Source organism: Salvia hispanica, chromosome 2, assembly GCF_023119035.1.
Source record: "Salvia hispanica cultivar TCC Black 2014 chromosome 2, UniMelb_Shisp_WGS_1.0, whole genome shotgun sequence".
NCBI classification, from domain to species: Eukaryota; Viridiplantae; Streptophyta; class Magnoliopsida; order Lamiales; family Lamiaceae; genus Salvia; species Salvia hispanica.
In genome coordinates this window covers 25,312,538-25,340,177 of record NC_062966.1, presented here as the reverse complement: position 1 = coordinate 25,340,177, position 27,640 = coordinate 25,312,538, and the positions used below count along the sequence as shown (strand labels likewise).

Genomic DNA, 27,640 nt, shown 5'->3' with positions numbered 1-27,640 from the left:
AGGAATTAGATGAAGTAAATTAAGAGTAAGAACTTTGAAAAGCTTCAAAGGTGTAGTACCTTCACCAGAAGTTCCGCCAGAACGCAACTGGCGGCCAGAATTTTCCGTCGAAGATTTTCGAGTATCAGCCATTTTGAAAATGTGGATTCAATGTAGATGCTTAATGGTACAAATGCTGAACAGATGGATAGAAGTGCTGATGGATGTCATCGATTTCAGTCGTAGATGGCCGTAGATGACGGTGAAGATGAAGATTCGATGGATAGAAGTGCTGATGGATGTCATCGATTTCAGTCGTAGATGGCCGTAGATGACGGTGAAGATGAAGATTCGTCATCGATTTTTAGTCGTAGGGTTTTGTGAGAGAAGTTTTGAGGGAGAAGAAGCTTACAGCGGAAGACTCAAAGAGGGACGAGTAAAATTTTGGGGATTTTGATTTTTTACCCTAATTATGAAATTACATAAATACCCCGCATTGAAGTAAATTGTGTATGCAATGAACTGCGAAAAATAACCCTTGATTATCTAATCTAGCCCTTGATTTTCTTGATCTTATGGCTGTGATTTGTTCTCTAGTTATGTACCTAATGAGCACTTGCCCTATGTCACTACTCTTGATATAATAATGCAAAATTCGTAAAGTAAAAGAGTCAAATAGAAAAATAATTGAAGTATCATTAATGGATAATGGGATTACCTTATTAGCAATATAATGTTCGGTGAAAAGATTTTTAAAAATAAGAAAGTAAACTATTAAATTGACAATAATGACTAATTTTTATAAAAAGAAGTTTATAGCAAAATTTACAATTAATCGTCATATAATTTGTCCGCTGGCGTCAGCTATCAATCGTTAATCCTAGTAGCAAACTTGCAATCGCAATGGTCCAATAACGACCCCTTTATGCATTATTTTTCCTTTTTCTCTTTTATTCCAAAAGGTTGAGCTTTTAATCTTAATCGTGTCCATGATAATTCAATTCATATTTCCATTAAAGAAAAATGAAGGAATCTTCTTTTTCTCTTTTTTTTTTTTTTGAAAATATGGTCCCAAAAAATCAAAAAGTATATTACGCAGAAAAGCCAAACCTCAACGTGTTTTGGTAAAAGAAAAATTACACGCCTTTTGAAAAAAGGACGACATATAAATTTTGAGTTTTATTATCTTCGATCAATGGGTAAACGTGAAAAAATAATGTTGTGTGGAATTGATTAACTCCACTACTCGTTTTATTTAGGTTGACTAATTAATAGTAAAAGACGATATGCTATATCTTCAAAATTATGTTCTAGATCCGCCACTGATCTTATGGTAGCTATGATGGGAGGATCATATTATCATTTTCTTGGATGAAAGAAAGAGGCACTTGGTCACAAAGCCAAGTATCACGAGCAATGCTAGCCTAGTAGCTGCACTCGTGGCACTTCATGATCCTCCCATCCACATCTGATGGCTCGTTTGTCGATTTGGGCATGGACAACATAGACATATACAAAAATGTCATGTTGCAACAACCTTAGCCATTGAAAATTGTAACACAACTCAATTCATTTCTCTATCTCAACATGTGTAAACACTCATGAGACGAATTAAAAGAACGCCCATGACAAAGTTTTGTGTACAACAAACAGAGGATATGTTAAAAACTAGAGAAATAAAAAAAAAGAGGTTACTATTATACACAATATTTCCACTGTACATTGGCCTAAAACAAGAGGCATCATATTTCATACACCAACCATCAAAATTTGGACATTCATCTTCACGTTGATTTCAGCTTATCCAATCCATAAGCTCTCTGCAGTTGACAAAAACAAAAAAATAAACTGTTTTAGTTAGTTTACATAATGTAAATTAGACATATTTACTTATAATTAACTCATTGAGGCTTACTAGAATTTCTTTGTTCTGCTCTAGCACTGGCATAAGCAGAGAGATCAAGTTTTGTATGTCTTTCTTGAGAATATCGTCGTCCTCTTCACCTTTGACCTTAAGAACATCCACAAAACTCCGGCTATCCGGTGACTAAGGAAGAGTAAATAATTTTAGATAGATCAACTGGCAAAACAACAATCATAATCACGCCTTCGGTTTGGCCACAACCATCTTGTTTTGGATGAAAAAATTAAAAATGATGTAGGCCCCACAGAAGTGTGACATGGAATGACGAAAATACCCTGGTCGGCAAATGTAGAACGCATGCGATTTAATTTCATTACTACGGATTGATATGTCTTTCTACAAGGCAATTGAATAATTTTGGGATAATAACTATATCATGGTGATGTGATATAAGGTCAAAATGTGGGGAAGGCTTGGCTTGGTCTATATTTCTTGGACTTTTTGTGGGGTATGATTTGCGCACACACACTCAATGTGACAAATACAAGACTAATTTAAAGTTTAAACAGTAAAAAAAAATCATTTTCACCCACGATTTCTTCTTCTTTAATTAATTTACCTCAATGTTTTGACGAATGTCTTGTCTCAATACAGCCATTGTTGGGCCTATCTTATCTGCAAAATAACTTCCTTTCTCAAATAAATCCACACTATCATAAATAAAATAAAATAAAAACTGTCGCGTAAATTGTACGTGTGTGTTTCTGTGTATGTGTGTGAGAGAGAAAGAGAGACCGAGAATTTGCACGAGCAAATTGCATAGAGCGAGAAACGGCTTGATTGGAATATGCACATTAATCTGAACCGGCACATGAACCGGGGCCGAAACCAAAACCGGAACAGAATCGGGAGGTGGGGCGGCGGATTTGAGGTTGACCGGTAGCAGCGAGAGCTCCTCAATGGCGGACCTGATCTCCGATGTGACCATCTCCAGCTCTCTCCTTCGCTTCATTTTCTGACAAATCCACGCAACTCAACTTTGGAGATATTTATGCCAACTCAGAAACTCCTCTCTCTCTCTCTCTCTCAGAAGGAAGAATGCGTTGAATTCGAGAATTGATTTGTTTACAATGTTAAGCGTTTTGTTTAATCATATTGGAGTTTAATACTACTATTCACATTACGTAAATTGATTGTGACATCTAAATTTGACCTCGGGAATTTCTCACTTTTATCCACTCCTATCTGCATCTCAATTCAATACCCATTCGCATCTTCAAATGTTCACACAATGTAAAAAATACTACTCCCTCAGTCCAGTAAATATGAAACGTTTACTTTTCGTCACAAAATTTTACGTAGCGTTGTTTGGTGAGTTAAAGAGAAGAGAAAGAAAAGTAGAGAGAAAGTTATTTTTATTTTAAGAAACGTTTCATTTTTAATGGGACAATCCAAAAAGGAAAACGTTTCATTTCTAGTGGGACAGAGGGAGTATTTACCTTTTTTTCAAAATTTTATAAGCAATAATTAATTTACAAAATTAAACAATTTGTGCTGTGTTGATGTAAGATAGTATGTCATGTTTTAAGGACGAGGTCTTTGTTAGTTTGGATTAAGAGTTTTAGTACAAGGCGAGACTCGTGTTTGATGTTAGCTAAATTGGTAGATTTAAAATGTTTCAATTTTTAACTTAATTATATGTAGTGACACGAAACGATTTGAATGTTGGAATAAAACAAGTAGTCCACACAGTTCATATATACGAAATCGCATTCCATTGATAGATAGGATGGTAACATATAAAATATTGTATTATTAGAGCATTTTCTTGGAGAGGCAAATCGAGAGGTAAAATCATATAATTATTATATATTTTTTTTAATGAAAAATCAGTCTTTAATGGAAAATGTATTTGAGAATTTATCGTACATTTTCTCATTTTGAAGACGTATTTTTACCTCTATTGATGAAGCGTTAAAATTTTATAACTAACACATTTGTCTTCTTTTCATGAAAAATCATTCTCCAAAAGAGAATGTACTTGAGAAGTTATTACACTTGATGTTTTTTAATGCATTTTGTACTATTATTTTATTTAAAAAAAAATAATTTGCCTTTCTAACATCATTTTCTTTTTAAATGTGTTATTTTTTAGATGGATATATTTCACTTTTTTAGAATGAGTATATTTCTTTCATTTATATTTCTTTGTTGGAGATGGTTTTAGGAAAAAGTGCAGTTGGAAACCAAAAGAATTTTTAAAATTAAAAAGAAAAGAGTTTCTAAAATTAAAAAGTATATATTTTTATAAGACGGATTAAAAAGAAAATAGTGATTATTTTCGTGGAACAAGAAGTATTAAATTATATTGTCTTTCTGATAAAGATTCTAGTTGTTGTTTATGATGTACTACTAGTCTAGGAGTACAACATTACATTATCATTTTCTAATTGTTGCTAATGCAATAAAAGTACAACTATTACATTATCATTTTTCTTACCAAAGATTAGTTTACAACAATATTTTTTACTTTAAGAAAGTAATGGGAGGATCGATGAATCCCAAAGCTCATCCACAAATCAATGATCGACAACTTCTTCTATGGAATCTTAACATTAATTACGACCACATATATAACCTCCTTAGACATGTTTGGTTATATTAATATTTTTTTGAGATGATCAGTAAATTAAATTAAATTACTTATACTGCAGTGATGGGCAGTTGGGCACATGTCATGCCGGATTCTTAATTATCCATAACAAAAATATTCCACTTGTTGGGAATTTCCACACCATTACCGTAGAAAACTCCAAATTCGATTTTTTTAAAGTTTATATTCATCATTAATCTAGGCTAATCAAGTTTAATACGCATAACTAAAGCCATTTAAATTCAAATGCGAATATTTGGTCACATATATCTGACTTAATGAACGTCGGGTATATCTTGTGATGACATACTAAATCACAATTAATTTTTCTCAGTCTAATTATCAAATATTAATATTTAGTTGATGCTCTGATTAAGGATAAGAGTATCTAGAATTACTTGTTAAATGCATTGACTTGTGAAAATATATAACTAATCCCCATTTTCGCCAATTATTAGCATTTTAAATTCTTCTAAGAATCGAGCTTGGATCGTATATGACCAAATACAGTGTCAATGGCACTTATAAAAAAGGATAAAGAAAGAAATTAAAGAAAAATAAATTGACATTTTACAATTATAGGCTATAGCAATTAAGATCGTCTATAATCCAGACATGTCCAAATTAATCACGACCAGGTGAAGATGTGTAAATGTGAACATAGAGATTCTGGGGAGATTTGGTTCGAATTAAATACTATGCTATACAAGAATCTTGCAAAATTAATTAATCGTTAACGTAAGGAACGAACATTAAAAAGGTTAAGGACACAAAAATCGAGACACAATCACTTGCGTTGAAAAATTTTAAAAAATAATCTAGGACACAAAAGAAAGCGTTCCTAAATTAAGGAAAAATTGATTTAATCTTTTGTTGTTTTTGGAACCTTTCATTTGCGTCCTTTAATTTAAGTTGAGACACCAACAATAAGAACGTTTTTTGAAATTTTAGTGATATAGTATTTAGAAATACAAATTAACGTCCTTAACGAGTTTTTTTTCGCAGTGAGAAAATAAGAAATATAGAGATAAAAAATTGTAAAATGTATCTATGATCAAATTATCTAGATGGATAAAATTTAATGTGCCAAAGTATTTTTTTCAATCCACTCCAATATTAAAACATGGATCTGCCGTTGTTTTAAATATTTGTTTAATGTATAAATAAATGTCGATTGGTAGCTGCATAGTTTGTTTTGGACTGTATGTAGGGTTGTGGTTAAGAGTGAGGCAATGATGAATAAAGTTATGGAGTATAAAAAATCTTTAATCGAGTATTTATAAATAAGTTTATATGATGACCTAAGTGCATAGATCATACAAACTTGTATTGCATCATAACGTCAAATTAACATATAATTATGCTAGAAAAAATAATACACAAACTGGAATAGATAACTTAATTAAGCAATAGAATCTAGAATCTAGAATCTTCATTTTAATTATTAAACATATTTTTTTTGATAAGAAAAAAAAGAGGAGGAGAAGAAGAAGAAGAAAAGAAAATGTTTAAATTTCAGTTGGTTGTAGTGTGTACATCTGTACGGTATGGCAACAATGACAGTTAAATCGAAAATTTGACGTCGCATATTTAAACTCTTGTAACTATTACCTACCATAGTATATAAAAGTTATCACTAAAAAATTTGTAAATTCAAGTAGTCTAATGAATGATGATTTTTATTTTATGCATAAAGTGACAGTTATAATCAATAATTATGAACAAAATTTACATTGTAAATAAAAACAACATTTTTTATGATTAAAAGTCACTACAAAAAAGGAGGTGATTTGCTAGTACCATTATGCTCGCAAAACTCGCAATAGCCCGTTTTGCTAGCACACTGTGAGCACCGGTTGTGCTAGCTATAACGCTTATAGTAAATGGTTGTTGTGCTCGCTAACCAACGTATGCTCGCAAAAACGTGGTCGCAAACGAGCACTTTTTTGTAATGAGTATTTTTTACGAATAAATGTCAATTATTATTATAGCGGTGAGGGAGTCCAATTTTTCAAAATCCATGTATAAAAAAGTAGTACACAAAAATACTTAATGTTACTAAAATTTTAAAATATATAGCAAAATTCTACAATATAGTAGTAAATCTTAAAATATATAATAAATTTCTTGAGAAGGTAGTGTCAAACATAGGTAAAATTTGTACAAACCATAAAAAATATATTATATTCAAGTTTACAAAACTATAGAGATAATGTGATGTTATTAATATTTAATAGTACTATGATACATATAGAGAGGAGAGAAAGATGTTGATCACATTGTGAATATTGTTTTCATTTAATCACTGTTGATCACATTAGTTTATACTACTATTCATTCGGATTAATTCTAATACCTTAAAATATATTATTGAAGTCAATGAACTCACGATAACATACATAAATATATCGAAGCTCAATTTATTTTTTTATTCATTTCTTGAAATTATAAAGAAAATGGATAAATTAATATTATTTGATTTTTTATGATTTGTTTAAATTAATAATTTTAAAGGTATTAGAATCAAACTAAACGAGACATAAACTAAACGAGACATGAATCAATGAGAACAATGCTCACGGATAATTCTCAAACAATTAGATATACATCATTGGAATTGAAAAATGGACATACTTTTTGTGATCCTCTCTCACATTTTTTGATGTTCTACGATCTTTTTGGTCTGTTTCAGTTTCAATATCATATATTAGTATTTCCTGTAAGTAAACATACACAACTATTTCTAGATAGATTTTTTTTTTTGAGAAATTTCTAGGTAGATTGTTAAACCAACTGAACATAATAAAATGACTAATATATACAACTATTTCTAGGTAGATTTTTTTTTTTTAGAAATTTCTAGGCAATTCATATGTTAGTATTTCCTGTAAGTAAACATACACAACTATTTCTAGGTAGATTTTTTTTTATAGAAATTTCTAGGTAGATTGTTAAACCAACTGAACATAATAAAATGACTAATATACACAACTATTTCTAGGTAGATTTTTTTTTGAGAAATTTCTAGGCAATTTATACAACACATAACTTTTAAATATATACATTTTGTGATGCAACTTGTTACTATTCACTTATTTGAATTCATGAACCCAAAAACCACTTTATTCTAATATATATAGTTGGTGAGTTCATTAAACTTAGTACATTAAAAATCCAAATGAATTAGTATTAGGAGTATATAATACCACAAATTTCTATCGATGCTAAGATTTAGAACAAACTTTTCAATTTTGATACATTGGTTATCCAAATATGACATTTTATTTTTAGGTCAAGAGACAAGAAGGACTCGGATTTTTATTTTTTTTCGAGCTATGGACTTGAACTTTTATTGTATATTGGTTCTGGACGGAGGGAGTAGTATTTATGTGATTGCAATCATAATAATCAGTGACGGACGCATGAATTTATTTTGGCAGGGGCTCCACATTAAACTTCTTCCTTTCATATTTTAAGTCTCGCCCCGTAAGTGGAAAAAGTAAGTGCAGTATGTATCTTACTTTTATATATTAACTTTATAAAGAAATATGAATGTAGTGATTTAGAAAAATGACGGATTCACTTATCCTAAAAGGCGAATCAGGCTTTAAGTTGTGGATGTATCAAAAGATAAAATGTGATATTATTTCTCGAATGAAATGAGTATTTTGTTTAAATAATAACTGCATTGAACCTACAAGATAAAAATCAAATAGGCAAACTCCATTTTTAATAAATCACTAATCTTATATTCCTTCCGTCCTACTTTAAGTTGGAAAAAAAATTTGGTATAATTTTTCCATACGAATGGAGTAGAGAAAAAAAAACAGTGTAGAAATAATGATGTTACCATTTTAATAACATGTTAATTAGAAATGTGATGATGAGTATAAATTTAAACGACAAACTAATTTTTATTGTGAATTTTTTATAATAAAATAAATATAAAGAATTGTTAAAAACCATTTTTTTATAATAGAGTTGAAAAGAAAAATATACAATTAAAGTGAACCTTCGAAAATTTGTTGTGTTAAAATAATGAAGAAATGGTTTTTTTTCACATTAATAATAATATTATATTCTCACTTTAACTTTTTAGTCGTCTTCTTCAGGAAAGTTACGGCAACCACTTTTATCTTCTGCAACTTACAATTTTTCAATTTTTTTCAGCCCCTTGAATAATACAACCAGTGGCGTATCCAGGATTTTGAATTCGGGGCTACGAAAAAATATCTGAACAATCTTTTTCATTGTCTTAAATGCAAATGTCTTGTATAGACGCGAATAAAACGACCAAACAAAAAATTATATAGTCAGAAATAAATTTTTTGGACATAAAATATTTGAGTAAAGTTTTAATCACTTTTTATAAGATAACAATACTAGTTTTTAGAAGTGAACCTTGTGAAAATAAATAATTTAAGCAAACTATCTATTATTTTAGAAAATAAAAAATATAGATATTTTATTAGTTATAAATGTTTCATATAGATATGAATATAATTGCTACACCATTGATAAAATAGTTTATAAGTAATTAGTTGAGAATTTGATAAAAAAAACTATATTAACTTATTATTTCTATTGTTTTAGCAAAAAAAAAAGTACTATCTATTCTTTTAATTGTTTGAAAAAAACTAACAAAGAAAAAATAAATCCAATTATTTTATAGAAGTAAAAGGCTATGGAACTTTCAATTGTTTGAATAAAATAAAACATGAAAAATTAAATAAATTGTATTAATAAAACAAAACAGAAAAAGATTTGAAATTAAAATGATATAACATGAAAAAAGTAAACAAATTGTATTAACAAAACAAAACTGAAAAAGATTTGAAATTAAAATGATATAGAAACTTTAATTATTAGACTAAAAGAATTGAGAAAAAAAAGGTATAGAAATCAAAACAAAATGATATAACATGAAAAAAGTAAACAAATTGTATTAACAAAACAAAACAGAAAAAGATTTGAAATTAAAATGATATAGAAACTTTAATTGTTAGACTAAAAGAATTGAGAAAAAAAAAAGGTATAGAAATCAAAACAAAAAGGAAAACAAAAAGGAATGAGTTAGGCAATCGAGAAGATTTGAACTCAAACTCTGTGCTTAGAAAATGGGGATCACAGCCACTTGGCCAAAGAAGCCTTTTAATGAATACTTATATCTCAATACATGGTATTAATATTCTAATTTGAGGTACAGTTGTACCCCTTGTTCCAATGTGGCTACGCCACTGAATACAACACATATGCACAATAACCCCTCCAAATCTATTTGAGACAGTTTGTAAGTTGGTAGAAACAAGACTTCAAACATGAAATGCACAAAATAAATGAATTAATCAGTCACAATTAAGTTCTGTACCAATGTTTGTGGTACTAGGCCCAAATACTCGGCCCAGATTTTAATTAACCGAGCCCAATTTGAAATGGAAATGACAAACATACCCTTGTTTCAGATAAGCTAAGGAGGAAACGAAAAAGAAGAAAAATCGGAAACCAGAATTTCGAAAGGGGCAGAATTTTCATCGACTATGGCGGGTGTTCCAACGGTCGCCGCGTCATCAGCTGCCGTCTGTCGGCGGCTTTCGTTGCCGGCGACGAAATATCTCTCTTCGTCTTCGAAATGTTACTCGATCGGGGGCTGGAATCCCCTGCCGCGCAGGACCGCGGTGCTCCCCTCCAGAAAACTCGTGATTCGAGCTGCCAGGGTCGAGTCCGAAGGGGTTACTCTTGGATTCAGAGCACCGGAATTCGAGGTAAACACAGAATTTCTGGAAATTTAGAGAAAATGAGTTGTGTTTAAATCTGAATTTTGCATTCGTTGTGTTTGAGTTTTAGCTTCCGGAACCTCTTACTGGAAAAGTGTGGAAGCTGGATGACTTTGACTCTTACCCCGCATTGCTGGTAGTGTTTAGTTTTAAAGCAATTGGAATTTGGAAACTTAATTTTTGGATTTAAACATTGTGATATTTGCAGGTAATGTTCATCTGCAACCATTGCCCTTTCGTCAAACACTTGAAGCATGATATTGTAAAACTCTCAAACTACTATATGAAGGTGAAGTTATTATCTCGTTTGTTTCTGTTACTGTTAGTGTTTTGAATAGGAGAAGTTGTTAATTGTTAGTATTAAAGTGTGTATTGTGTATGGGGCAGAAAGGACTTGCGGTGGTTGCAATTTCTTCGAACTCTGTTATTACTCATCCACAGGTTCAGATGACCTTGTATCTTCAAATTGAGCAGTGTTGAAGCCATTGAATGATTCCTCCAGCTTTAACCTATTCCTCACAGGATGGACCAGATTTCATGGCTGAGGATGCTAAGATATTTAAGTATCCTTTTCCCTATCTTTATGATGAGGCAAGCATTTGATATTGGAGAATTCCTTATTCTAGTTGTTGTCTAGTATTCCCAAGAGGACTATTTGAAGATATTGCTTTACAAAACACAATTGAATTAGCTATACATGAATTTGCAGTCCCAAGATGTTGCAAGAAGCTTTGGAGCCGTTTGTACACCGGAGTTTTTCTTGTTTAAAAAGGTCTGTACAGTGAACACTAAATCATCTGATCAGAACACTAAATCGTTTGCTGATCCCCGAGAGCTTAGCTATGTATTATGAAATATCTTTTGGTTTAATTTTGCAATGGTTATGATCTGATTCGCTATTCTGGTGACAGGATGGTCGTAGGCCATTTGAGTTAGTATATCACGGTCAGTTTGATGATTCACGGCCGAGCAATAAAATGCGCATCACTGGAAGGTTACTTCTGCACTTCTAAAATTTTAGAAATATAACACTGAGACAAAGTCATGTACTTGGGCTTGTTCATGTGTTCCTAACAAATTATAAGTGATGCGTAATGTAGGGACTTGAGCTTAGCGATAGACTGTGTGTTAAGTGGACAACCAGTATCGTCTGTTCAGAAGCCTAGGTAATGTTTCTGTTCAATCTGCCATTTGTATCTCTCTTGTTGTTTACAACTGATATTCTGTTACATGACTGAGACCAAACTCATGTAATTTCTTTATCACCAGCGTTGGATGCAGTATAAAGTGGAAGCCTAAAGGATGAGACATAAATATATATATTTATTTCGACCTTCCAAATTCCATTGCCCCTCAGAATATGCCATTTGCCAGTCTTGCTGAGATTATAGTCTGATGGCTGACTACAATCTGATCGCCTAGCATGGGGAAACCCTCGATCTTTTGTTCATTTCCAATATTCAACTTCAAAATGGCCAACGGTAACTCCATTATCATATTTACTTATTCCAAAATCTGTCTGTATAATATGTATTGCTCTACTATGATGTATTTGTGTTGTGGCAAGCATGCCTTTCTAGTGCTTTTAGGTGGTAATTGTTTTACTGAATGTTGTCTAATATTATGGTTGCCTTGCTTGCACATGTTCATGCGATGAATTGATCATATTAGGGTATTTTGCCTTCATATTTCTATACTTTTCGCCAAATTCTACTTTTGCTTAACATCTTTAAAATCTGCATCTAAATTGTCGAACTATTGATTTGTTCTAATTCTCAAATCTATCAAGAGTTTGACGTGGGCATAGTTTGATGGCGTAACCAAAACGATGTCACGTTTTAGATAGCAAAATGATGCTGAATCATACAAAATTAAATAAATTCATTAGTTGGAATAGAATTAAGAACGAATGAGATGGAAGGAAGAAAATAAGAAAGCGAGATGGAAGATAGTACAACAAATGATATTTTAATTTGGTACTATTACAGCACCGTTTTGCTGCCTATAGCGTGGCGTCGTTTTGTTTGACGTCCTATAGTGCTACGTAAGTAAAATAGAAAAATAAAACGATATGTTTGCAACATTGTGATTATGATAATATGCATATATGATCTATCTATGCTAATGGGCCTGGGCCCAAGTATAAGGTTGAAGTGTTTATGATTTCATTGGCCTACAAAATGCAGCAGACATATTTCATACTGAAAAGGATATATTTTGAAGGACATATTTTGAAGGGAAATGAAAAGGATATCATCTCATTGAAAATAACTAAACACACTACAATTATTTTTAAAATTAATTGTTGTTAATAAGTCACGAAAATGATAAGGTAGAGTTGATCACAATGAATAATTTTTGGAGCTTATAAGTTATTGGAGTTTAGTTTTGGTTTTTACCCCTATTTTTTGTTTTGTGGTTAAGTATAATTTAAAATATTTCTATAATTACATTTAAAAGTAGTACCAGTAGCTATGTTGCACTGTATTGTGCATTTCTTTTTGTATTTAAGATGAACAGTATAATATGTTTATCTAAATAGCACAGCTTTCCAATCGCATTCAGCTATTAAGTTTGAATTTAATAATCATTACTTGTAGATAAGGTCGGGTGATATTACTATTTAAGGACTTAAAAATATTGTGAACTAACTAATTAGGTGTTTGGCTCTTATTTAATTGAATCACAACTACCTAGCTACAACTTGCAACAAGTCAATTATGCAATAAATTCACCCTACCCTAATATAGTTCTAAGAATGGTCCCTTATTCTTCCTGTTTCTACAACCACTCTTTCTTTTTAGCTTTGCAAAATGAATATAATAAAAACATAAAATAGATCCAAGTTTCTATGGTATTTCTCCATTGATTATCATCATATTCATTCAACTGAGAAATTATATTGAAAAACCATCACTCATAGAGCTTAGCTAAGAGTGAAATAAGCCTGATGGCGGTTCCATGAAGTTGGTCCTGGGATGGCTCGGAACAATTTGTCACTTGCTTTGAAGTGACAAATCATAAGAATAGACTGTCCAAGTGTTCCACAAGGGAAGTTTGAATCTTTCTTGATGGAGTTGTTCCACATGCCATTAGAAATGTATTGTCGACAGATTTTGATAATACATTCGTGTAGAAAAATTAAGTTGTTGGCTATTGCAATATGGACTAATGTCAGCTTACGAAATTCTAAGAATTCAAGTATTTTTCTACCAAAAAATATAGTTGGTTAAAAATCAAAATCTTGGTATACTATGTATATGTATAGGCAATTAATTCATAAAATAAGACTCTTCAATATTAATATAAAAGTTGAACTTGTGATTTTAATTTTTATTTTGATTTCAAAAAAGATTTATCTATGAAGCTCTATGAAATAGTTAAGATTCTGATTCCATCAGTACTATAATGATTCCATCAGTACTATAATGTAATGTAGAGAAAGATTGGTCGTATATTACATGTGTCATCCTAGTCGACTTAACAAACGGGACATGCACATGCATATCTAAATGTGTGTGGAATACATATTACTACTCCCTCCGTCCCGAAGTATTAGACTCACTTCTTTTGGGCACATGATTTAAGGAATTGATATTTAAATAGTTAAAGTGGAGAGAGTAAAGTATGAGAGAGGGAAAAAGTAGGGGAGAGAAGAGAGAAAAAAGTAGGTGGAGAATAAAATAAGATAGATGCTTTTTGCTAAAAAAGGAAACGAGTCTAATATGTTGGGACATCCCAAAAAGGAAAGTTGGTCTAATACCTTGGGACGGAGGGAGTACTATTTACTACTACCTCTGTCCCTGAAAATTTGATACATATTACCATTTCGGTCCGTCCCTGAAAATTTGGTACACTTCACTTTTACCATTTTTGGTAGTGGATCTCATATTCCACTAACTCATTCCTACTCACATTTTATTATAAAACTAATACTTTAAAAGTAGGACCCACATCCCACCAACTTTTTTAACTCACTTTCCATTACATTTCTTAAAACCCGTGTCGGGTCAAAGTGTAGCAAATTTTAGGGGATGGAGGTAGTACAATTTATGTTCTCTTCATATATATACGCTCAAGGTTCGGTTTTGGTTTGAGATTTTCTAGAATCAGAACTGGCGGTTCCGGAACCTTGGACATGTCTAGCTTCAACTAATTTAATATAAAAGTAATACTCCATCCGTCCCACAAGAGTATGCATTTTTGGTTGGACGAGTTTTAATGCACAATTGGTAAAGTAAGAGATACCCAATTGAGACGAACTAAAAAGAAAATTATAATAATGCTAGTAATTGGTAAATTTCTCACGAGTAATTATAATAATGCATAACGCACAAGCACAATCAACATCAATTATGTGCATCACAATTCACCTACCAGAATAATAATCAATTCAACCCAACAAAAAGCAAAAACGAAAAAGAAAAAGAGATCCGAAATAAATTGCAATTAGTAACTCCATGTGCCATAATTATTTGGCGTGTGAGAAAAGAGTGGCAAGCAATGAAGAAATAGGACAAAATTTCATTATTTTCTCATAAAGTATAATATTATATGTTTATAGACATCAACATATTTTGCCAATAGTCTCTTTCACGGAATTGTGACAGTTAACTTCCAAGAATCAAGAAAAAAAATGAGGAATTAAATTAATATAGTTAACAAATCAAGGGGTGGATTAAAAATTTAAAATTCATAGGCAGAGAGATCAAAAGAACTCCAATTATCCGGTGCAAACACCCCGATCTGCACCGCCGGGTACGCTAAGCTCGGCAGAGTTGTACCTTCCTCCCACAATATATCCTCCCCGATCTCAAACAAAAACTGCTGGCCACTCACATCCTGACACATGGACATCTGCGTCATCATCCCCTGCTGCTGCATCTGATCATCTCCAACCAATCCCAGCGGCGTCTGATACTCAAACGCCGCCGTAGCCTCACCAAACGCGCTCGCCGGAGCATTTTCCGACGACGACTCGTCGCCGCCGGCGCCGCCGACGTAATTGGCGAAGACGGCGGCCATGTCAATGCAGGCTCCGGCGGCGGCGGGGGAGGGGGAGGCGGCGGCGGTGGAGTGGCGCGTGGCGGAGGCGGCGGCGCGTGCACGGCGGGATTTGCGGCAGCCGCCGCCGACGGGGACGTTGCGGAGGGAGCCGCCTTTGGTCCAGTAGCGGCGGCAGGCCTTGCAGAAGTAGCGGGGCTGGGAGAGGCTGTAGTTGTTGTAGTAGCAGAATTTGGTGTTGGCGGAGGCACAGCGGGGGCAGTTTGGGGCGATTTCCGCGGCTGCGGTGGTGTATTTCCATTTGGCGGCGGCGGCGCCGTCCATCGCTATGGGCCGGATGAGGCCCATTGGGTTTGAGTAGTCGCTAGTGGCTGTGGAAGTTGAGAACATTTTTTTTCCTTTTTTTTTTAATTTTATTTTTGTTTTGAAAGGAGAGTGAGGATCAGGAATGAGATCAAAAAAATGAGAGAGGGGAATGATTTAGGTGAAGAGGGGTGTATATATATAGCAACTGTTAGTTTGAAAAGCATGCTATAGAGAGTTCATACCACATAAGAATGTTATTTTATGCTTTTAAAAGAAGAATGTTATCTTAAGATTGGTGATGCTTAGTTACAGTAATATTTTACTCTGTTCGTTTGTGTGCTTAATTACAATATTTTACTCTATTCGTTATCACAAATTTTAACGTAAAATTAATAAAATAAAATAATAATAATAAAAAAAGTGATTAAAATATTATTAATGGACATTGAATCTCATTTCATTAGTTATCAGAAAGATATTTGTAAAATAGAACATTAATATTTTTAAGATACTCACTATTCACTAAAATGATAATAGTTTTTATTTTAAAAGAAGAAGAGATTATATTACTCTAATTTTAATTATGCTCACTCAGTCTGCCAAAAAATATCATTATATAGTACTAGTACTCTGTAATTTAAGAATATTCGTCATTATAAGTATATTACACACTAAACTAACTCATTCTATTCAAATTTCTAAAAAAATACTCCTTCCGTCCCCCATTAAGAGTCACACTTTGACCGGACACGGGTTTTAAGAAATGTAAAGAAAAGTTGGTTGAAAAAGTTAGTGGAATGTGAGACCCATTTTTTTATATTGGTTTTATAATAAAATGTGAGTGAATTGAGTTAGTGGAATGTGAGACCTACTTACCATTTATGGTAAAAATAAAGTGTGACTCTTAATTGGGGACGGATCGAAATGGAAAAGTGTGACTCTTAATATGGGACGGAGGGAGTATATATAATCTGAATATAAAAATAAAACTTAGATTTTACTATTTATTGACCGGCGGTAGCTAGTAGTACCTATTTTACAAAGTTTAAAATCAAAGTGAAAACTTAAATATCCTATCGAAAGTGCAGCGGCATGGCTCCGTATTTTGAACTCAATGTGTTAATTCAATGGTGATTTTAATTAACACGTTGAGTACGAAATGAAGACATACTAATATAGATTGAAATTACAAAATGAGTTAAATATCGAGCCTTAATTTCAATTATTTGGTGTGAAGGTTTGGATATTTTTTAGACTATTCTATATAATAAAGAAAACAATTCTATAGAGTACAGCATTTTAATAATGATTTTGGTATCAGTTTTTAGAAATTTAATTTAGTGTATTCATTGTGTGGGAGTAGTGGAGAGGAGACCGAGGGCCATTACAAATCTTTAGTAAATGTATGTGGTAGTTCCTATTTATTTTCATATAAATTAGAATAATCATATTCTATTTACGTACTATGAGGGCGAGTTAAAATTATCTAAATTCTAGAAATTATTTATCAATTTGAATTATAGATCTTGACTACGTTGCACGCGGAACAGTACTAACTATATTACTCCATACAAATATTACTTCTTTTAATTATATAATACTACCTCCGTCCCTCAAATATTGACACACTTTGATTCGGCACGAATTTTAAGAAATGTAATAGAAAGTGAGTTGAATAAGTTGGTGGGATGTGAATCCTACTTTTAAAGTATTAGTTTTATAATAAAATGTGAGTAGGATTTAGTGAGATATGAGGTTCACTACAAAAAATGGTAAAAAGTAAAGTGTGTTAAACTTTCAGGAACGGATCGAAATGGTAAACTGTGTCAAACTTTCAGGGACGGAGGTAGTAATAACTAATAAGGCATTTTATTTCTAAATCCCACCAAAGCATTTGCATCTTATTTGTTTATTAATTACATCATCTTTTATATTAATGAGCTCAAGTGAACATTTTGTTAAGTCTAATTCTCATGAATTGAATAAGATTACAATGCATAATAAATAAAAATATTAAGTGATTATTGAAATTGTTGTTCATAATAAAAATTATGGAGTACTTTTTTAATGTGTAATACTCCCTCCGTTCCATAGTAATAGAGTCATTTTGCTATTTTGGTACGTTCCATAGTAATAGAGTCATTTTCCTTTTTAGTAAAAGTCAACACATTTTTCTACACCTACTTTACTCTCTTACTTTTTTCTCTCTTCATCTCTCTACCTTTTTCATTTTTCACTTAATTCTCACTTTACTTAACTCACCAAACACAATTTTTCTTAATCTCCATGCCGAAAAGAAACACCTCCATTACTATAAAACGGAGGGAGTATTAACTAGTCATAATGGATATGTAGTAATACAGTACAACACTTATAAGGCTAACATTGCAGCATGTGATAGCAACTCAAAAAACTGAATTTAATTAAAATTTTCCATATTCGTGGATCGACAGCCAGGTTGGCCAACCCTGTGCGGGCCACCTCCGCCTGCCTACATAGGAGTATGACTTTATTTATATACTCTCTCAGTCTCAAGGTAGTTGGTTCATTTCTTTTGGACACATAATTTAATAAATTGATTTGCTTAAGGTTAAAGTAGAAAAAATAAAATAAGAGAAAAGATAAAGTAACAGAGGAAATAAATTTTTACTAAAAAAAAATGACTCAACTAGCTTGAGACAAAGTAAAGAGAAATACGACTCAGCTATCTTAGAACAGAGGGAGTATGGCGACGATGAAAATATAAGTAAATGGAAAAAATGATGAAGCAATGGGGAGTAGAAAAGAGGGCGTGGGCGGTTAGCGAGCCATGTGATGGAAAATGATATGTTAAGACATAATCATGTTTTTATTGAGGCAAATAGTTTACGTTTGGGTAATGTGGCATTTCCCCATTGGTTGTTGATGACCGCGATTGATGCTATTGGTCAATGCCATCCTCCTCAATTTTACCATTTTATCATAATTTCATTATCGAGTCACCATGAATCCATGAATCCATGATGAATAGTCTCAGCAACAAAGCTTGCAAATCCCAAATGCCATTATTATGCATTTTCTTCCTTTTTTTTTATATATACAGGAGAAATGTTGTAGTTGAAAGTGCAGCGAGCAAAAATCGTTAACAAATCAACGAACAAGTAACAATAAAAGCAACAACAAAAGACATGCAAAAAACTATGCAAAATCCCCCACCCATCAGCCATATAACCAAAAATCACCAAGCTAAGCAAATAAACACTATAAGCACCGAGTCATCCCTCACTCAACAAAATGTCACACCATCAACTCAACCAAGAATAAGACACCAACAACAGAAAAGCAAAGGCACCAGAAGAAAAAAGAGGAGAAAGAAAAAATAGCAAAACTAAAAAAGAACACCCCTCAAATATCTTCACTCATCTACTTTCTTTTACTTTCAAAGCCTCACCAGCATCTAACATCGTTTTAGCTAGTGCCATTTCCTTCTTTCTATTTTTTGAAGTTCAATTGATATTTAAAAAGCAAAATAGTGTAAATCGAAGAATTCATTCAAAAAATATTCAAGAACTTTGTGATTTCCACCTAGTTTTATCTATATTATTGCACTGAAATAATTACAAATTTATTAAAAGTACAAGTATATGAAATTGCGCGGGGCATAAAACTGTTTTTGCATCATTGAGATTTTATTTGATTATGTAAACATGATTATTTCAATATAGTTTCACAACTTATAAGTATGAAAAAAAGGCAAAAGCCACCAGATGTAGGCAAATACAAAACCTCAATCTATAAATTCACCAACAAACTCAATCTTTTTTCTTTATTTTTTAATCAATTGGAACCCTTTCCAAAATATTTTTCACCACACATGTCGGCAAAGTTTTATTACTTCACTCACCTAGGGATCGGTAAAGAATTAATTTATTAATTGCACGATTACATTAACTAATACTCTAATTAATTCACATCAATTGGTGCATTCCACATGCATATATGCCTACGTGGCAAGATTTGGTGAAGTTGGAGATCTTAAACACCATTAAATTGCTTTGTTTAATCATTTAAAAATGTGATTAAACAAAGCCCCTAAAATGTGATCTTTAGTAGTAGTAGTACTTATTTGAATTCAATACATCATTCCCCCTGATTTAGTTCCTAAATTAATTGCGCCTTCAATTAAAAGTGAACCCTTTTCTTATCACAAAATTAAGATATTTAAATAATTTATCATTAAAAAAGTCAAAACTTCGTGGAGGGTTCATGTCCTTATGCTTGGACGATTTGAGTCAAAACAATCGATCATTTAATGCAATTCACTCGAAGATTTTCTGACCTTTTATTGTGCTCAAGCAATGTATAACAATATTCTATTTATTTCACCGTCTTATTTCACATCTTAGCCGATTTAAAAATGAGGTTTGCACGTAGGAACTTGAATTTGGAAAATCACATTGCAAAGATATAAACCAAAAATATCACGTTAAAAGTGTTTGAACTGACAATTTTGCCCCTGAGTCATTTTGACCTATTTTCTAGAAACTTATGAAGCCGCTGCATCTTGATGGCGAAAATTTGGTGCATTTTTTATGGGTTAGAGCTGGCCAAGGCTCGAGGATTTCGAAAGTTAGAGATAGAGAGTGATAACTTTGTTGGGGTATCGATGATTATGGGCGTGTTCGAGATCTCAACTATTTGTCGTTCCTTAGTACAAAAGGTGCGTGACATTCTTCAAGATTTTGACTTAGTCGTGCTTCGGCATGTGCATAGAGAAGACAACTTTGCAACAGATTTTTTTATCCCATTTTGCTTATAGCTTTTTTGGAGGAGTTCATGTTTTAGAAACTCTGCATTTGGGGGTACGTAGTTGATTTACCATGATAGCATAGGTGTTTCTTACATCTGTTAATTGTGTTAGTTTCAGGCTTTGCCTGTATTTCTTTACCAAAATAGAAAAGACATCGAAGATGAAGATAAACATGAAAAAAATTTATTGTCATGCTCTGTTTAGTAAGTTTGATGCTGATATGATTTTTTTTACTATAATATACTCCTTCCATCCCATAGAAACAATCTAATTTTTACATTTTCGTCCATCCTACAAGATTAACCTCTTTCTATATTTAGTAAAATTTTCTATCTTATAAGGCCAGCCTCATTCTCAATTAACAATATCCCAATTACTTTTTCTTTCAATCTCTCTCATATTTTATCAACTTTGCATTAAAACTCGTGCATCAAAAGGTGTTTGTCATGCTTTGTTTAGTCAGTTGATACAGTTTGATGCTGATATGATTTTTTTTACTACAATATACTTCTTTCATCCTATAAAAATAGTCTAATGTTTTCATTTTTGTAATTAGCCTCTTTAAATATTTAGTAAAATTTTCTCTCTTATAATATTAGTCTCATTCTCCATTAATAATATTTCAGTTGCTTTTTCTTTCTATCTCTCTCCTGTTTTACTAACTTTGCGTTAAAACTCGTGATGTCTCCAAAGTCTCTATATATACATGTTTCATCACGATGATGAATATTTTGTGCGATCGTATTGTCACTTATCAGGAGTACTGCATGACATGTGTATTAGCTTTCAAACTTAGGTCTTGTATGCATAATATATCAACCAATTTTAAAAATGAATACTTTAATATCATAAGAGCAAGAATAAATCATCATTCAATTTGAAATAAACATGCATAGATACTGAAATAATATTTGTTTCACTATTATTCCTATCATGCTACTCTCTTCTCACTCTATATCTATTTGGCTTCTCAATCTTCCCCTTTCATTTAAAATCCTTATGAAATTCAGTGTAATGTTGAGGAATGAGCTAAACACCAGCTGGTTTATGGGCAACTTGATCATCTCTATATCCCTCGAATTCTTGATAATATAAAAGAAAAGTAAAAAGTACAAAATTTGAAGAAGGTATGGTCAAATATGTTCAAGTAGTTGCAAAAGTTTTAAGTAGGCAGTGGGCAATTCATGTGGGTGTTTTGGGTCATTTTCGTGTATGGGATGTGCAACAAGAAAGTGATCAACACACAATCCCTTCCACGGATCTAATAGTTACTCTAGTTTCCCTCTTACTACGCATCGAAAAACTAGTGTAAAACAGTACCGGGTTGTACATGATGTGTTGTTCGCGTGTGTAGTAGTATATAGTACTATATACACACACACGATCGGCACATAATTAACCATGAACGATGCAGTAATGAAGATAGTATTAATTAATTTAATTGTGATTTAAATTACGAAATGAGATATTGTTATAGAATGATGGGAACGTTGGAAGGTATAGGGATGGCAATAGAACTCGTGATATGTGTTAAATGGCATAAAGATTTAGAAATGGTTTGCATGTGGGAGATGTTGGTCTAATTTGGGTGTGTGAGAGGGGGTCCCTAATTCGTGGGTGCCATTTCTATCATCTACCTACATCATTAACTATATACTTAAAATTAGGTCATGTGATCAAAAAGCAATTTAGATGATGATCATATTTGTATTTATAAGGGTCTTGGTTGTTCAATTTCGTTGAATTATTCTCAAAAAAGAAGTTCGAAATTAAAATCGATTGGCAAATTATATATACCGAAATCATCCCGACAATATGCATGGTTATATAACAGGTTCCCATACAGTTTAATTATCAAAATTTAAAAAAATTAAGGATATAGATTATATTTTGGTTTCGGAAAAATACGAGAGAAATTCTCAAGTCAACAAAAGTGACAAGAATGATAAGTCTGTCAAAAAAACGAAAGACCAAACAAAACGAAGAAATTACACAAAAATGCTCAACAACCACAACCCAACCTACACTCCTCAAATTCACAAACTCCATATTTCCACCAAAACAACAAACTGCAGCGTCTCAAATCAAACAACTAGACCTATAAACACGAAACGAGCAACCAACAAAAAACTAGGTACATATGTGGACACCACTCTTGTTTAGTTCATATACATTTTATTACCAACGTAATTTAGACTGATTAATATATTTTCTATATAATTTTTTCTATATAATTTTAAATAAATGAATAAAATAATATTAATAACAATTTTGTAAATTTAATATCAATGTAGAAGAAAATTAATAAAGCTACATGCATATGAGAGGGTGCTCATGGTATATGTATGTAGTAATTATTTTTCCTGATTTTGATTCATAAAAATTTGTTCGTTAACTGACTAAATCAACACCTTTAATAATAATAATTTAATAATTGTGTTATCGGTCTTTTCATAATATCAATTACAAAAACATCATATTGTAATTCTTGACATTTGACAGAGAACAATATTGCAGGGCAATTTCAAACCTCAGATTCTCTTTGAAAAAAATTAGACCATGTTGGTTGCTGCCTTGGCCCACAATTGAAAATATGGCCTCATGACTATACTTTGGACTTTAAAGATCACTCATTTTATTTCATATCTATATTTTTCCAGTCATCAAACAATCAATCAAGCAATTCAAATATGGCCATTAGTTGTTCTCTTATTTTCTGTGTTTAATTGATGAAAAAAATGTGAAATGATATTATCTTTTACTTTTTTATACTAATGAAAAATTAGATAGATCATCACAATTCACAAATCTAGAAAGCAAAATAGGAGATATATAAATAATTAAGTAGGTGCTAAACTCATTCTCCTAAGCAAAACATAAGTTAGCAATCTGTATCCTACAATCATCACAACCATTGCTCCAACCTCCATTCCTCCTCCTACCTCTCCACTCCCATACTGTATCCTCAGCAGCAGCTTATACGTGTGATAATTCAACGATAGGTATCGTACCCAACGCATGAACCTCGGGACTCTCTGCACACCAACACCACCAAAGTTAATCACTCTTCATACATAGAAAAAAAATCAATTTTGAACTGTTGATATGATATAATATGGTAACATACAGTGATGAAGAAGCCACCAGATAGCATGAATGTCATAACTGTGACAGAAGCCAAAGTTGTTGCCTTCTTCACATCCATGAATGCTGCACCTATACTTAGTCCTAGCCCCTACAAACAAATACTACATGTTCATGACTTCTTCTTGTTTCAAACTTTTTCTTTAAATGGTGGTGTGATTTAATTTACCTGAGCAGCAATGGTGCTGAGGAAGATGGAGAGGAGAGTTAGAGAAAATGCCGCGAAAGTGTGCTTGAGTCCCACCATGAAGTAGATTATCGTGAGGAACACAACGGACAGGAGGAGGTCTAAAGGCAGATCACTTGCGTTTCTAGCTACCAAATACGCGCTCACCTTGTACATCCCCACTGATCTCTCCTTGGACAGCATTGCCCTTTCGAGTGGGAATGTTAATATGGCTGTGAATACAGGGGAGAAAGCCCAATACACAGAGATGAAGAACAATAGCCCTGCTTGATCTTGAGGCCTATGGGGAGAAGATGTTGTTGCATTGGAATTCCACCAGATTGAGCCAGTGATGACAGCGGTGGATATGACTTGAGTCACGCGAAGGCTGCTCAAGTACTCGTGTCGCCTCTCCTTTAGGCCTCTTCGGAAGAGAATGCAAAACTGTGCAATCCAAGATGCCCCACATTCTCCTGCATCACTCATGTTGCTGCGCCTCCCGGGCTTGTGGTAATTGAGCGTTGTGATCTCGTCTAGTTTCATCGTCTTCGACTCATAAGCCCCTAATAGATACTGCAAAGCAAGAAACTATTAGAGATGTTGAATCCAAAAAGATGTAATGTTTTTCAATTTTTGTTTGGTGTGTTGAATTGACCTTATGCACATCAGAAGGGAGGAACTTGTCTTGTAGTTCTGAAGGGATGGATTTGTCTTTGACATTTCCACTTGCAAGATCAATCAAGAATTCGGCTGGATTCATCGCGATAAGTGGCAAGCACCCGATGGATGAGAAGTACCTCATTGCATCGGACGCCTTCCCAAAGTACAACGAGCACCCATTGCTCAGCAGTATCAGCTTGTCGAATATGCTAAACAGCCGGCTCGAGGGCTGATGGATTGTGGTAATCACTGTCTTCCCACCCTATGCATTATGCAAACATTTGTATAAGGATTTTTTTTCTTCAAAATTTTAGTACTACTAAATTTTTTACCTGAGCAATGTCTTGGAGCATCTGAACGATACGAAGGGCGGTCGTGGAGTCTAATCCGGACGTAGGTTCATCAAGGAACAGAAGTGATGGATTGAGAAGAATCTCATTGCCAATGCACACTCTCCTTTTCTCACCTCCAGAAACTCCTCTCACAACCTTATTCCCACCAACCATTGTGTTTTGGCACCTAATTTCATGGTTTAATAAACACAAATCAACTTCACAAACACAACAACCATAAAAAGAAAAAGTAATACATACTTCTCTAGACCAAGCTGTGAGAGCACATCCATTGCTCTCTCAGTTTTCTGCTGGTTTGACAGCGAGTTGGGAAGGCGAAGCAACGCAGAGTAAGTTAGCGTCTCCTTCACAGTTAAGTGTGGGAACACAGTGTCATCTTGCAGCACAAATCCAATCCTTTTTCACTCACAAATTAAACAAGCAAAGATAAGGTCAGATTCATGAATGCTTAGTAAACTATATAACCACATAATGTACATGGAGCTACCTTCGTTTCAACGATTTAGTGTATAACCGATCATTGTAAGTTATGATTCCGCCATCACATTTCACTCTCCCACTCAGCAGATTCAGCAGAGTAGTTTTGCCACCTCCAGAAGGCCCCATCAGAGCAAGAACTTCGCCTGGAAAAACCGAACCACTCACACCTTGCACAATGTGTTTCTCCACTATCTTTGAGCTATTCAACCTCACATTGTAATTCACATCTTTAAACTACAAAAACATGCAAGGAATTATATAAACCTTCATCAACGCGTCTTCCTCAACAAAACATCAACTGTATTAGTACTATAATTTACCTTGAGAGAAATTCCCAATGCTGCCTCAACTCTATCTGATCATCACAAACACCACACTAAATATTGTTTTTCGATAAAAAGGTATAACATACAATAAGAACTTGCCTGATATTGTAACATCAGGAAGGCCATGAAGGGATGAGGATGAATTGGACTGATAAAGTGAGAGGAGTCCTCTTTTCTCATTGGTGGGAGGATTGTCTGAGCATTGTTCATCAAACATTTCAGCGACGAAATGAGAGCTAAACGACTTAGCTTTGCACAAAGGTGTGATTTTTGAGGTATCTTTGTTGCTGATCAGATCAAGGCTTCTCCTTTTGATCTTAGAGTTTATAGTTTTATTCCTGAAGTTGTCCTCATCAGCTAACATGAGCTTCTTCATTTCGTCGTGTTTTGCATCAGTTCGGAACACGTTGTCTTGGTTGATCTTGGCGTAGTTTTCGGACAAGTCAAGAGCTGATGCTGTCTCCTCCATTGCTTGGAGAAGTTCAAGATTTGAGCTGCATTTGCAAAGAAGAAAACTTGATGAGTTGAAAGAAGGCAAGAGAATGATTATTATTATTATTATGTAAGGAAAAAAGATTTTGAAATACAAGACAAAGATAGAGAGATCATACAAAGACTAAATGAAAAGCAGTGTGACGAAACTTGATCAGTTTTGGTTAATATATATAGACAATCCTTTTTTAATCACTAAGAAGTTGAGAGTTATTATTCATGTGTTTTTTAGTAATATTTACTTTCTTTACACAATACATAAGAAACACTTCATTTACACTACAATATACTTTAATGAGTCCAACTTATTTTTCTCATTTTGTTATATTTTATATTTTCTTATAGAGTTATACTCCCTCCGTCCCACTTAAGATGACACGTTAAGTTTTTCTTTTTAGTTTGTCCTAACTAAAATGACACATTTCCTTTTTTGATAACTTTCTCTCAAATTAATACACTCAGCCATTTTTTTCTAACTCTTATTTAAATATATAGGAGTACTACTTTTTAGTTGATATGGATGATATTTTTTAAAAAAAAATGGAGGTTGTTTCTATTTTCATCGACAATAAACCTCACTACGTAAAAATTCAAGTATGATTGTCATATTAATAAATTGTTACTATTTCCTTTATGAAAAAGTCGATAATTAGATTATATAAGTATAATATCCCCTTATAATATTTTTGAATAATGCAGTTATTTTTGTCTTGTAATATTAAAAGCGGGTGTTGGTCTCTATCTCATATCTTCCAATTTTTCACAAATTTCAAAATAGACAAGTCTTGAAAAATAGAAACATGTACCCTAAATTGTACAACGACGCGTGATTGAAAATCTTCCATTAGATTCTTGGAAGCACCTTTATAAATAGACAATACATAAATTAATGGGAATGGCCAAACCACATTTTCTTGCATAAGAGTTTGTAGTCCACCACAGTCTTATCAAAGTACTATACCACCTATATTGATATCTGACAATATTTCATAATTAGAGAAATATTACAACGTTTGGTACGAAAGAAGACAATTGAGGGGTGCCTTTGCATCAACGGCAAAGTACAGATATTTGATGCCTTCACTTACCTTAAATTGGTGTCACCACTTCCACACATTCCATTTACGTACATGAACGTGCTATTAAGTTCACAAATAGTGTACAAGTTCAAAATCGAAGTTATAGTTACGTACGAGTAAATTCACATAGATCAGGTAAAGTGATTGATATAGGAGACTAAGGTTTTAGGTTTGAGTTCTCCGAGACACTATTTTAAAAATTTAAAGATATAATTACTTGCTCTCGTCTTATTCTTACATAATGCTATAGGCAATAATTATTAATGCACAAGAATAATCCTACTTTATACTACTCCCTCCGGCCACGAATAAGAGTCACCGGTTTTAAAAAATGTTAAGAAAAGTGGGTGGAAGAAAGTTAGTGGAATATGAGTCTCACTTGTATATATTAGTTTTAAATGATATGTGAAGGGAATGAGTTGGTGGAATGTGGAGTCTCTTTACCATTTATAGTGATAATGAACCGGGACTCCTATTCGCGGACGGACTAAAATGGAAAAACGAGACTTCTATTCGCAGACGGAAGGAGTATCTCTGTAATTTTTCTCTGTATATCTTATCAAGTGGGCTG

At 33.0% G+C, this 27,640-nt stretch overlaps 3 protein-coding genes and 1 long non-coding RNA gene across 4 annotated transcripts; 1 reads left to right on the top strand and 3 right to left on the bottom strand.

Annotated features, from left to right (window-relative positions):
- Nucleotides 1-1,524: 1,524 nt before the first annotated feature.
- On the bottom strand, nt 1,525-2,023 carry LOC125208165. The gene is made up of 2 exons (XR_007174065.1): nt 1,895-2,023; nt 1,525-1,799 (listed from the first exon to the last, which is right to left on the bottom strand). It is a non-coding gene; the product is annotated as an uncharacterized LOC125208165 (long non-coding RNA).
- A 7,962-nt stretch (nt 2,024-9,985) lies between these two features.
- Nucleotides 9,986-11,911, top strand: LOC125207355. Its single transcript, XM_048106654.1, has 9 exons — nt 9,986-10,258; nt 10,341-10,406; nt 10,479-10,559; nt 10,658-10,711; nt 10,793-10,861; nt 10,980-11,042; nt 11,182-11,264; nt 11,371-11,436; nt 11,540-11,911. Exons 1-9 carry the CDS (start codon nt 10,034-10,036, stop codon nt 11,574-11,576), a joined length of 744 nt encoding a protein of 247 aa, XP_047962611.1. The 5' UTR covers nt 9,986-10,033; the 3' UTR covers nt 11,577-11,911.
- A 2,853-nt stretch (nt 11,912-14,764) lies between these two features.
- Nucleotides 14,765-15,768, bottom strand: LOC125207870 (dof zinc finger protein DOF3.5-like). The gene has a single exon (XM_048107372.1). It carries the CDS (start codon nt 15,662-15,664, stop codon nt 14,957-14,959), a length of 708 nt encoding a protein of 235 aa, XP_047963329.1. The 5' UTR covers nt 15,665-15,768; the 3' UTR covers nt 14,765-14,956.
- Nucleotides 15,769-23,179: 7,411 nt separating this feature from the next.
- On the bottom strand, nt 23,180-26,124 carry LOC125208115 (ABC transporter G family member 22-like). The gene is made up of 10 exons (XM_048107672.1): nt 26,110-26,124; nt 25,598-25,992; nt 25,493-25,527; nt 25,180-25,406; nt 24,933-25,088; nt 24,672-24,858; nt 24,335-24,601; nt 23,683-24,252; nt 23,497-23,604; nt 23,180-23,404 (listed from the first exon to the last, which is right to left on the bottom strand). Exons 2-10 carry the CDS (start codon nt 25,965-25,967, stop codon nt 23,210-23,212), a joined length of 2,115 nt encoding a protein of 704 aa, XP_047963629.1. The 5' UTR covers nt 25,968-25,992; nt 26,110-26,124; the 3' UTR covers nt 23,180-23,209.
- Nucleotides 26,125-27,640: the final 1,516 nt, after the last annotated feature.

Coding starts and splice junctions, on each gene's coding strand:
- LOC125207355 (XM_048106654.1), top strand. CDS start 10,034: ATGGCGGGTGTTCCAACGGTCGCCGCGTCATCAGCTGCCGTCTGTCGG. Junction 10,862..10,979: donor TTCCCTATCTTTATGATGAG/GCAAGCATTTGA, acceptor ATGAATTTGCAG/TCCCAAGATGTTGCAAGAAG. Junction 11,265..11,370: donor AAAATGCGCATCACTGGAAG/GTTACTTCTGCA, acceptor TGCGTAATGTAG/GGACTTGAGCTTAGCGATAG.
- LOC125207870 (XM_048107372.1), bottom strand. CDS start 15,664: ATGTTCTCAACTTCCACAGCCACTAGCGACTACTCAAACCCAATGGGC.
- LOC125208115 (XM_048107672.1), bottom strand. CDS start 25,967: ATGGAGGAGACAGCATCAGCTCTTGACTTGTCCGAAAACTACGCCAAG. Junction 25,528..25,597: donor TCCTGATGTTACAATATCAG/GCAAGTTCTTAT, acceptor TGTGATGATCAG/ATAGAGTTGAGGCAGCATTG. Junction 24,602..24,671: donor TGCTCCAAGACATTGCTCAG/GTAAAAAATTTA, acceptor CATAATGCATAG/GGTGGGAAGACAGTGATTAC.